The sequence below is a fragment of the Pestalotiopsis fici genome, assembly GCF_000516985.1.
Source record: "Pestalotiopsis fici W106-1 unplaced genomic scaffold PFICI_Scf_2, whole genome shotgun sequence".
Classification (NCBI taxonomy): Eukaryota; Fungi; Ascomycota; class Sordariomycetes; order Amphisphaeriales; family Sporocadaceae; genus Pestalotiopsis; species Pestalotiopsis fici.
Genome location: NW_006917092.1, coordinates 3,307,687 through 3,319,511, shown reverse-complemented (window position 1 = coordinate 3,319,511; position 11,825 = coordinate 3,307,687). Strand labels below are relative to the sequence as shown.

The following is an 11,825-nucleotide window of genomic DNA, read 5'->3' as shown; positions in this document are numbered from 1 at the left end:
AAAAAGAGAAAAAGAGAAAAAGAAATATTATAATTTTAAAATATATATTTTCAAATATAAATTAACTTATAATATACAAGATCTTTCGGGAAAGTTTATTTACGAATATAAAGCAATCTTTTAATTTTTATATTTTAAATTATCCGTAGTTATATTTAATACACACCATCTTCCCCTGCGCTGCTGTTTTTAAATATAATGCATTAATTATTATATAAGTTTAACTTCAGTGTGGTAAAAGCATGGTTCTATTATCTAGCTATGGGATGACAAAGTAACCAGTCGAGTGCTGTTGACGGTTTTTTGATTCTTATCGAGGGTACCCAAAAGCCTGCCGCGCATCCCTTACCGTGACTTCCGCGATTGTCCTCCTCCAAATCTCCCTTCGCTGACGCGACGCATGATATTCATAAACAGCTGGTCTACTACCCACGCAGGTAATATAGTCAACGGCATGAGCTGTAGTGAGTGCCCGATATAACCTGTGACCACCCCAGCGTTGTAACCAGTTCTCGCCAAAGCTGCCCGAGCCATCCTAATAGCACTGGGTACAAATAATGAGGGAGCATCAGTGAAGCCCGCAGCTCCTGTGACTCTCCCACACTGTATGCCTAGTATTTCCACATCGACACCCTCCATGAACATCTCTAGTCGCAGGCCTCGCGTAAGTGAAATGAGAAACGCTTTACTAGCAGCGTAACAACAGTTTAAAGGCTGCCCGGTGCTTGCCTGTGTACTCATGTTCAGGACGAGCGACGGTTGGTTCTGGGCGAGTCTTGGCAGCAGAACACGCGTCAGATGCAGTGGGAAGAGAGCATTGAGGCTCACGTTGCTTGCGATGCTGGACTCTGGTGTTGCACTCAATGGGGGGTAATCAGGGCTCAAGACACTGCCACCAACGTTGTTGATTAATGCCGTGACGTATAAGTGTTCCAAAAATTCAAATTTGGCCGATCCAGAACCGGTAGCGAGATGAACGGTATCCGCGACGTTGCTAGCGTCAGCGACAAGCACCCTAAATGAACGCCGTGGGAATGTCGCTTGGAGCTCAGAAACTACGCGGTGAAGTTTGGCGTCGTTTCGACCATGGAGTACGACATTGAAGCCATTCGCGGCAAGCTCATGTGCGAAAGCTTTGCCGATCCCATCAGAGGCACCGGTAACCAGGGCCCAACATTCCTCCCCATTGGGAGATGGGTGCGCGAAGCGTCGCAAACGTGATGGTCGCGTGTATAAAAGAACCCAATTGAAAGTTCTATACGCACAAGTGAGAAGTGTAACAAGTCCTACGAAACTCAAAATGTTAATAAAGGAAAGCATTTGGTTGGTCATGATGGCAATTTATCTTTAGCAAGTGATGAATGGATAAACAGTTCGGTGAAAACTTGGAACAGGGTGACGGAGCTCTACTAAGCATTTATACCGAGATGTAGTTATGACAGCCCCGCAACCGGAAATGGCCATAACGCTGTAAGGATCCTTCTTGTATTTCTGGGGTATTGTTTATCGAGAACTTCCCAACCCTCCAGCTCCGCTTTCGTAATTGGACTAAACCACATCCCTTAATCTTCTTAGCAGCGACAGATTGCACAGGCTTATATATTATGTACTTGGCAGGCACTTGAAATGCGTGCTGCGAGACACACGAATGACCGGCAGTCTTGCAATCACAGCGAATGGAAATACTGCTCGTAGCTTAGGATCTAATAAATTATTTCACGAGACACCATGTCCACTTCGAAATAACCAAGGTAAGGTGATTTTCTTCTTCCCGGTGATGTAAGCGAATGCATCATTGGAATTATACCCAGCGCGTCGCGGATTCCCTGGTGCCACTTTTCATTAATGCGTTGCTGCTACTATGCGGCACAGTGTATGGATCGAGCGGGAGTCGGCTTGCTTGTCCTTGACTGTCATGTCTAGGTATATAAAAGTCACGAAAGCCCAAGGTTAAAACCCATTCCAAAATTTTGATCAAGACATATAAGGGGTTACTAATTAATGGCCGTTTGTTACACTGATTCGTCCGGCGCCCTTTTTTGCTTCGTAGGCGCCAGTTCGGCCGCTATTAGATTTATTTGTACGTAGTCACCATGATCCCTGCGGACCCGTAACTAGAGTCACCTATTGAGATGTTCCCAGTTCCAAACCCAACCATCTACAAATTTAGGTAAGGACGAATACTGGTATAAGTGGTGGGTACTGAATCTCCATGAGCACAAACGACAATTGTGACTGAAAGTTAATTATCTATTACTTTGAATTCTCGCCGTTATCTTTTTTGTTTTGTATGAATATACCCAATCATGTACATCGATGCAGTAGACAAAAAGTCCAAGACTTTTCACTGGACCTCTATCTTCATATAAGCAGAACTGGCAGCACCATGCAACCTACATTAGTCGTAAAGGAAGTTCCAGCATGCTTATTTGAGGCCTCCGTGTTCGCCCACCCGAAAGCGATTGGGACAGCGTTTGAAAATTGACTGCAATCCATGCGGGTATGGTATTGACCTCGGTGAGATCGAAATCGCTGCTACTGTTACGCTGTCGTTGTCACTAGTTCTTAATGAATTCCAAATAATCAACATCTTAAGGAAGAGGTTAACCGTCCAAGTACAACAGAGTTGCGCAAGTATCAGCACAGCGATGACAGATTACACCAAAGATTCAATAAAATGTTTAATTGGCTCTCACGATTGATTAGAATCTGTGCAATAACACAAACTATATGTCTGATATACTAGGTAGGTATCTAACTATCACCGAAACGCAAACGCATTATTTATCGAGACCATGCGCATTAGAACATGATGTACGTGATTCTATCTGCTTTGATGTCCCCAAAGACGACTGAGACAATTCTCTATGATGTTGGAGCATTATCCTTGATAGCTACAGCGATTGCATCAGTGTTGTCGCTGTCCCAAGTGAGCTGCCATAAGCCCGTCGTCTCAGTAGGCTCGGCATAGAAGAGGGTCTCGATGGAACCAGTATGGTAGTTGTACACTACCGTGCCGTACGTTCCAAACTTGGTCGTGACCTTTGTTTCACTGGCTGCAGAGGTAAAGCCCACAGCGCCAGAGGTTGAAGGGATGTAAAGCAGACTCTTGTCACCGTCCGCAGTAGTTGCAGCAAAGGTTGTGGACACAAGAGAGACTAAGTATGTGGTCAGTAGTCTCGTGTGGTCAAAAATGAAATAGGGGTCACTCACAAGTCACGTTTTCCCCAGTGGTTACAACAGCCGTGTCAACGACATAAGCCATGCCTGCATCGGTTAGTCAGAAATGCAAAACTTCGCGCACACGGGAGCAGTCTACATACCATCAATGTACTGCACCGGTAGGCCTCCTATTCCAGCAGAAGACGAAGAAGCATAGGCATAGAAACCAATGTTGGTTGTTGCCCTACTCTGGATAGCAACGGCGACAGCACCGAGGCCCAGTGGGAGAATATGACAGATTTTAGCAAACATGACGAATAAAGAGACGAGATAAAATGAGCGAATGAATATATGTCAGTAGTTGAATAGGAAAATGAGCGATGTAGTTGCCAGTACTGCAGTCGTCTGGTTTGAAGATGGCTGCGCTACGGAATGGCTGTGTATATACCTATCCAATTATTACCTTGACCCATAATCCGGCTAATGAAGATAAATTTTCCCCGGGATGACGCGTCCAAGGAGCTAACCATCGTATCTGCTCTACCGCAGCAGCGCATTAAAGCTTGGATCGAGAAAAGCCCAGAATGCAGTTTATATCATTTGGAGACTCTAAAGGGCATGGGTGCAGTACCCGAAGCCTTGGCAGATACTCCGAACTCTATCGAGAAGCACTGGCCCAGCGGTAGTCCATTTTAGTTGGGCAAGCCGATTCTAGCGCATTGACTTACTTTGTCGGAAAACTAGTCGATAGAGCCGGGAGTTAAGTGGGTAGGACGCGTATCATGAGAAAAGGGGCCTGAGAGCCCAAAAAACTCGAGGAAACACGTTGGTATATAGAAACAATATTCAAAATCATGATGAGAGGGTAAAATGAGACAATTCGATCTGTTCAGTGTGTCTGGATGGGAATCGACATGATTTGTGTGGGATAGATCTGTATCCAGTTCAGTGGGGGCTTATCGCGGGGGATCGGCGAGATCGTAGCAAGGAATGGAATACGGGAGACGGTGGACCAAACGCTTTGCAAAAGTATCCACATTACTCCTGATTCGATCACAGCCTTTCCTAAAATTTGTGGTCTAGATGTCATCTCAACTGTGAGTTTTAAATGGTAGCTCACTAGCGACGGAACGCTCCCAGGAGATTCGTATTCACATTGACCGCCCAAGCGTTGAATTCTGGAGTGGGACAGTAGCTGAACAAAATAGCTCGTAGTATACGCAACTCGTATTTCCACACTTTTGCGGTAGGTGAAATCAATGATTTCAGGTCAATGTCTTTTCAGGTAACGGCACCCAGAGCTTTCCAGGGATACTCTCGGTCATAGTCAGCTCGGAGCTTGTCGCGGATTCCAGCCTAGTATTACCGAACTGGAAACCTACCATCATGATCAAGTGTGCAGGTATAAGAAATGCAGAGAACCTCTGTGATTCGCCATGAACTATTTCCAATGTTCATTCACTTAGGATTCTCCTGGTAGTCATTCGTTTAGCATAATGTTGTTGTCTTTATTCTCAGCCGGGGCGCTGCTATCCCTTCCATCCCTCACAAATGCAGCCTGCCACAAACACTCTCGTTTACCACTTTCAGAAAACTCTCTGATATTCGGAACTTCAGCTACGGCTGGAGTTTCGGAGACTCTTATCCACAACGTAGCCACAGTTTCCTTGGCTTCGACTCCTAGTCGGAGTCCGGCAAGCGAGTCCTCAAGAGTCACTGCATCATACTCAGGTCTCTCAAGTCACTCTTCGGCATCCTCTACTATCTCACTATCGGATTCGGGAACTGGATCCTCAGCAAATGCTTCAGCGTCTCACTCATTCTATTCATCTTCCTGCTCATCTTGCCATTCTGTAGGCGCCTCAACTGGTAGTATTTCTTCTACAAGCGTCTCAGAAATCACTTCATCGGCAACCATCTCCTTTGCAAGCATCTCTTCAGCAAACGACTATGCTGTGAGTTTCTCTTCTGGAACCGTCTCTTCAGCAAGCGAGTCTTCGGCAACGGTCTCTGCAGGAAACGTTTACTCTGGAAGCGTCTCGACGATCATTTCTTCGCCAAGTGGAACCGCTTCAAGCGTCTCGTCAAGCGTCTCATCAAGCGTGTCCCCAAGCGTCTCTTCTGCGGCGGACACATCTGGAATTGTCACATCTGGAACGGCAACATCAACTATCGGCTTATCAACAACCAACTCATCCGCAACCGTCTCATCTACAACCATCTCGTCTACAACGACTTCGTCTAGCGCGCAAGCCACCTTTGGTAACACTGCATCAACTCGTTCCCAGTGGGGCAACGGCTTCGATATTTCAACAGACTACTACACAGAGGTCCCCGATACAGGTGTTACCCGGGAATACTGGTTTGAGCTAACTGAGGGCACTGCATCACCAGATGGTGTAGAAAGATTTGTGGAAGCTATTAATGGCAGTATTCCGGGGCCAACCATTACCGCGGATTGGGGTTTGTGGCTATTATATACTTTCTTCTTTGCGGCTATAAACTGACCCCCATATAGGAGACTATATCATTGTTCATCTAACCAATGCTCTAACCACCTCGGTAAACGGAACATCTCTGCACTTTCACGGAATACGCCAAAACTACACAAACGACCAAGATGGAGTCTCTTCTATTACCCAATGTCCTACCCCTCCCGGAACCAGTATAACATACAAATGGAGGGCAACACAGTATGGCACTACGTGGTATCACTCGCACTTTGCTCTGCAAGCCTGGCAAGGCGTATTTGGCCCCATTGTCATCAACGGGCCAGCCTCTGCCAATTACGATGTGGACGCAGGTACAATCTTTTTGAGCGATTGGACTCATCAGACTCCTGATGAGCTGTTCGCGGTTGCAGAGACCAGGGGCCCTCCTGGACAATCAAATGGATTACTCAATGGAAAGAATGTATATGGTGATGACGACTCAAGCGAGCAGACTGGAGAACGGTGGAACATGACGTTCACTCCAGGCACTTCGTATCGAATGAGAGTTATCAACGGAGCTATTGACTCTAGCTTCAAGTTCAGCATCGACAATCATACTCTTACGGTCATTGCCAGTGATCTTGTTCCTATTGAGCCGTACACGGCCGAGATCATAACTCTTGGAGGAGGTAAGAGTCATTACACATCAAGCCCTCTAATATGCCCCGACATAAGTTTTCTAAGTATATTTATGAATGGTGAAATGATACTAATGTAAACATAACAGGTCAACGTTACGATGTCATTGTGACTGCCAATCAAGGAGCTGTAGCCGACAGCTTCTGGATGAGAAGCATACCGATGAGTTCTTGTAGTTCTAACGACATGAAGGATAACATCAAGGGTATCGTCTACTACGAGGGCTCAAATACACTGCCCACAAGTACCGGATATGATTATGTCGATGCGTGCGATGACGAGACTGATAACCTCGTGCCCGTGGTCTCGCAGACTGTCGGAGCAATGTCAACTGAGATCATCGAATTGGCTTCTGTCAACATGTATAATGGACAAGGATTTAGATGGTTCCGTGAGTCACATGTCACTTCTTCTGGCCCTGTCCCCGGTCACGGCAATACTTCAGTTGCCTATGGCACAAGCAATCAGCTACGGCAACCTGCCACACATTTAAGCATCCAAAAGAGGAATACTGACACGTTTTTGTTCGGTATAGTCAACTCTACCACTATGATCACCGACTGGGCCGACCCATCTCTTCTCCAGCTCTATAACAACGTGACCGAGTTCGAAAGCTCCAATGCAGTTGTTACTCTGGATGAAGCCAACGTATGGGTGTATCTTATTATAGAGACCAATTTCCAGGTCAGCCATCCTATCCATCTTCATGGTCACGGTAAGTCAGCATGTGTTTTGTCCAACTCTTTCTTTCCCTCGCTCTTGTCTTTATTTCACCCCTCAATGTCTTAACAATTGAAACTATAAACACCCAACATTATCATTGAGTTAAAGAAGCTAAAACTCATGAAATCACTAGATTTTGTCATCCTCGCCCAAGGCAGTGGCTCATTTGATGACACTGTTACCCTCAAGACCGATAACCCACCCCGAAGAGACGTCGTCATGTTGCCGGGAAGCGGCTACGTAGCTATTGCATTTTATACCGATAACCCCGGTGCCTGGTTGATGCACTGCCACATTGGCTGGCACACCTCGGAGGGTTTTGCTTTGCAGTTTGTGGAGCGTCAAAGCGAGATCATGCAGACCGTAGACACTGATCGCTTGCAAGACACTTGTGACGCTTGGAGTGAATACCAGACTGCCAAGGCCATTGTTCAGGAGGACTCTGGCATATAACCGACTCATAAATTCGTATAATCATGTACCACGTCATACCGTAATATTAATCTTAATTCAAACTTAGCCAATCCATCTTTTATTGGAACAAAAGGATGGTTTTAGTATATATCTATTGCATACAAAATGTCCCTATACTACCCTAGGTTAGGTTAATTGGGCGTGGAGCTCAAAACATGACCCCGCCATTCAGATCGGCCAATTGCTGCCAGAGTTCGACACCATCATGTTGCTCAAAATATTGCCCAAACAAGGGCTCCATGAAGGATGAATTGACATACACAGTATTGCCCAATCCGGATTTTGCCAGGTACCCTTCGCGCATCCATCGAAAATTTCGAGCATGCGTGGCAAAGAAAGGCCGACCATCAAGGAGTATGCCGCATCTGGGTTGGCCAAGTTGATTGACCGCGTCGAAGCAGTCACTGAGCTTCTGTAAAAGGTCTCCCAAATCAACGCTTGCCCTGGCCAGGTCTATGTCCCAGTTGTGGTCTTCCTTGAGCAATAGCTGTGTTGCTTTGATGATGGCTAGCGCTAGATGAAGCATCGAGGTGAATGCGAGGGTCGGGAAGGTTTCGATTGACAAGGAAAGATATTTGTTAATGAGCATATTTGTGTTCTTGAGACAATTCCAGAGAAAATCGGGACGAAAGTTGGTAGGCTCAAAGCTATCGCTCTGCTGGCCATGCATCACAGATTCGAACAAGCGGATGCGAATAGCAGCATAATGACTATAGACAAGAGCTATTTGTAGGCCTTAGCAGTCATATCACAGAGTTCGTGTGGGTTGTAATTACCATTGTTCTCAAGGGATCTAGGTAGATGCTGCATCAATGTACTGAGCTCTTTCTCCAAGTCTCGGCGATGTTTTCTGGTGGATCACATGAATTGCATAGAGTGGCTTCCAATTATGAGATTACTGGTAAAGCTAATTCTAGCATGAGTCTCCCAAAGATAGCCTCTTGTAATCATATGATACAGTTGTAGCTAATAGTTCTTGCTGACAGCATCCACCACATTACACCTTGTTGTCCTCTCCACCATGAGAAAAGAATTTCAAAGCAAAAAAAGCAAATATGTGTCTCCACCCGAAATATCTCCAGCAAAGCAACCTCCTAACCTAACACTAGTCGACGCTCTCCACAAACAGCTTATTCAGCTTGAGACACATCTTGGTATCTGCCTCTGCCCGATGTCTTTGATACACGAGGTCCGAATCCGGAAAACAGATCGAGTATACTGTGCTCAGCTGATGGTTTGGCAGCCCAGGAAGAGATGATTTCCATAGTCTCATGCAATCGACTGACTCCTCCGGGAAGTCCATGAACTCTCCAAGTGTTCCTTTGAGGCAACGAAGGTCTAGCGAGCCACCCCACATAAAGATAGTGCTCAACGCATCCATTCCAGCCGCAGTTAGCTTGTCAGCAATGTCTTCCCGCGTCATACCGAATGTTCGCTTCCCTCCCTTGTAGATCTTGGTTACAGTTTTAGCATCAATGTAGTTGCCGTCGGCCCCTAGACACTTTGTCTCCATCTCCCAGTCAACGACGGTTGTCAGAATGCGTGTGTTGTCTGGTCTGAAGACTGAGACTTCGTAGGCTTGGGCACTCGCGTTGGACCCCTCAACGTCGACAATGAAATCGGTGCCGTCAGGCTGATCCACAGAATCCTTGACCTGTCGGAAAAGGTCGAAGTAGTCAATCTTGAGGGGAAGTCCATCATCCAGTATTTCTCTCATGTCATCAGCATCCATGATGGTACTGCCAAACCCTTTGCGAGCCTTTTTGGAATTATCTTTCTCGGCCGTTGCTGCGGCCGCAAGGGCCTCCTCCCATGGTTTGATCAAGCCTGTTGTCCACGGTTAGACATGAGGAATACGTGTATTGTGCACGGCGGTGGGACGACCTACTCAGGTGAGCCAGACACTTGCTGTGAGGCTCCAGTGGCAGGCGATCGCAGGACTTTGTCGCGTCACATATGCCGTTCGCACGCTTCTCAGCCAGCCAAGCTACACGTTCCAAACGCCGACCTTCGACCCATGCCAGATGCTCTTTTGTCGGTTCACCATGCGCGCTCTCCTGATGTTTCTTGAGAGAACCGCCCCATGTGAACGACATACCGCAGCCGTCCTCAGGGCATTCATGACGTGGGGGGTTTTCGGAGTGCTTGGCATCGATGTGTCGTTGGCGCCCTTCGATGGTTTTGAACGACTTGTCGCAGCCGTCCTCGGAGCATTCATAAAGTCGTCGCTTCTCGTTGTGCACGGTCTGCACATGTCTTTCGAGATGACTTCGTTCCTTGAACGACTTGGTACAGCCCTCCTCGGTGCAGTGAAAACGTCGCGCGGTCTTGTGCACGGTCCGTATGTGTCTTTCGAGATGACTTCGTGATGTGAACGACTTGGGACAGCCTTCCTTGGTGCAGTGATGACGTTGCTGGTTCTCGTGTACTGTGCGCACATGAAAATTGAGATTACTTTGGCAGGAGAACGACTTGTCGCAGCCCTTCTCGGTGCAGAAGTACCTTTTCCGTTCTGCCTTGTGCGTCTCCAGATGACTAGCAAGCTGGGACTGAGACAGCACCTTCGTCTCACAGCCTTTCATTGGGCAAGGGTAGAGCTCACGAACTTCTTCGTGTACCATCATATGTTGAGTGAGGTTACCCTTTGTGGTGAAAGTCCGGGTACAACCTTCATGAGTGCACTGGTACATCTTGCGATCCTTTCTGGGCTTGTGTGTCTCCAGGTGTGCATTGAGACGGAATCTATTGCGGAAGGCCCCACCACATGTTGGACATTTGACCGTTGCCGGCGAATGTCGAGCATCTGTTTTCTTCTTGCGGACGGGAGCCATGGTTGCGTTTGACCTGCATGTCGTGGATCAGTATCACGGAGCATAACCAAGGCAGAGAGAGTTGTGAGTAAACGTACCAAGACTGGTCGAGAACGAGTACCGGGGGGAGAAGAGAGGAAGATGAAAGGGAAAGGAAATATGAAAGGCAGACTAGGTACATGTCAGTATAACCTTTCGGATGGGAGCAGCAAGATGACAGGACACGTACAGGAACCGACTGAAGAGTAATCCCGAGTTGAAAGACAGGACCGACAAAAGAGATGAACAATGTTGAACCCTGGACATGACCAAGTTAGCATGGGGACTGGGATGGGAGGGTGCAAGCATATACAGAAGCAGTGCCGAAATGAAGACAGAACCGAACCGAGAAAGCAGATGAACAATGGGATACTGGGTATGGAACGTCAGCATGGTCACCGTGATGGGAGGAGGAGAGGACATACAGAAGCAGTTCCGAGTTGAACACAGAACCGAACCGAGAAAACAGACAATGTCGAACACTGGGTATGGAACGTCAGCATGGTCACCGTGATGGGAAGAGGAGAGGACATACAGAAGCAGTTCCAGTTGAAAGCAGAACCAAATCGAGAAAACAGTCAACACTGGACATGGCCAAGTCAGCAAAGTCACTCGAGGTGCACCAGAGAGAACATACAGAAGCAGTGCCGAGTTGAAAACAGAACCGAACCGAGAAAACAAAACGACACACTGGACATGAATTATCAGCACGAGCACAACGGTAGACATGGAGTGAGACACGTACAAGTGACTTGAAGCAGTGCTGGTGGAAACGCAACCACCGACAGTGCTCAAGAACAGACTAGCGACCTTGTCAGCATGACCACTGGAATTGGCACAAAAGGTAGTGGAATGGTAGCATCAAGTGCAGACGGGGAGAGCTGGAACTGTTGGAGCTGGTTCTGGGAAATGTCAGGGAAAATTGCAGGACCAAAAGACATACCGAGAAGGAGGTCAGTCAACCACGAGTCTCGTGAGAGTGTCTGAGGAAATATTAGCATGAAAATGGCAAAACTTGACTTGAGCATACAAGTACAACTGCACGACCGGCAAGAGACCCGGTGAGGCCGTGTTGATCACGATGGAGTTGTGCCAGTCTCGGGGTGTGGTGGTTTGGAAGATGAAGGTTGGAGGATAAAGGTTGGAGGATGAGAAACTGGAGCTCGAGGAGCATATTTTTCCTGCATTTTTCAACTCAGCAGGTGCGCTGGTACTCATTTTGCTTTTTGGAAGTTGTGTGCGTAATTTGTGTGGTTAAATCGGGACATGGGAAGGAGCGAACGTGTGGGAGAAAGGTCACGTACCCATTTTGGCGGCAGACATGGTGTCAACCATGACTGGAAGGCATCCCGGTGTAGCTGCGCCTGCCTCCGGGCTCCGTTGGAGGATATTCATTCGGATGGCCATGATTTCAACCAACAGTCAAGAGGGAGCGGAAAATGAAAAATGACCGTGATCGAAATCAACAGCCAAGAGGGAGAGGAAG

The 11,825-nt window shown here is 47.2% G+C and overlaps 4 protein-coding genes across 4 annotated transcripts; 1 reads left to right on the top strand and 3 right to left on the bottom strand.

The window, feature by feature from the left end:
- Window positions 1-345: 345 nt before the first annotated feature.
- PFICI_03175 (uncharacterized protein) lies at window positions 346-1,332 on the bottom strand (the record flags this gene model as incomplete). Its single annotated transcript, XM_007831756.1, has 1 exon — window positions 346-1,332. One exon carries the CDS (start codon window positions 1,330-1,332, stop codon window positions 346-348), a length of 987 nt encoding a protein of 328 aa, XP_007829947.1.
- Window positions 1,333-2,865: 1,533 nt separating this feature from the next.
- PFICI_03174 (uncharacterized protein) lies at window positions 2,866-3,474 on the bottom strand (the record flags this gene model as incomplete). Its single annotated transcript, XM_007831755.1, has 3 exons — window positions 2,866-3,158; window positions 3,214-3,267; window positions 3,324-3,474. 3 exons carry the CDS (start codon window positions 3,472-3,474, stop codon window positions 2,866-2,868), a joined length of 498 nt encoding a protein of 165 aa, XP_007829946.1.
- Window positions 3,475-5,112: 1,638 nt separating this feature from the next.
- PFICI_03173 (uncharacterized protein) lies at window positions 5,113-7,469 on the top strand (the record flags this gene model as incomplete). Its single annotated transcript, XM_007831754.1, has 7 exons — window positions 5,113-5,117; window positions 5,149-5,401; window positions 5,451-5,625; window positions 5,681-6,283; window positions 6,382-6,684; window positions 6,829-7,008; window positions 7,150-7,469. 7 exons carry the CDS (start codon window positions 5,113-5,115, stop codon window positions 7,467-7,469), a joined length of 1,839 nt encoding a protein of 612 aa, XP_007829945.1.
- Window positions 7,470-8,595: 1,126 nt separating this feature from the next.
- Window positions 8,596-10,321, bottom strand: PFICI_03172 (uncharacterized protein; the record flags this gene model as incomplete). Its single annotated transcript, XM_007831753.1, has 2 exons — window positions 8,596-9,317; window positions 9,379-10,321. 2 exons carry the CDS (start codon window positions 10,319-10,321, stop codon window positions 8,596-8,598), a joined length of 1,665 nt encoding a protein of 554 aa, XP_007829944.1.
- Window positions 10,322-11,825: the final 1,504 nt, after the last annotated feature.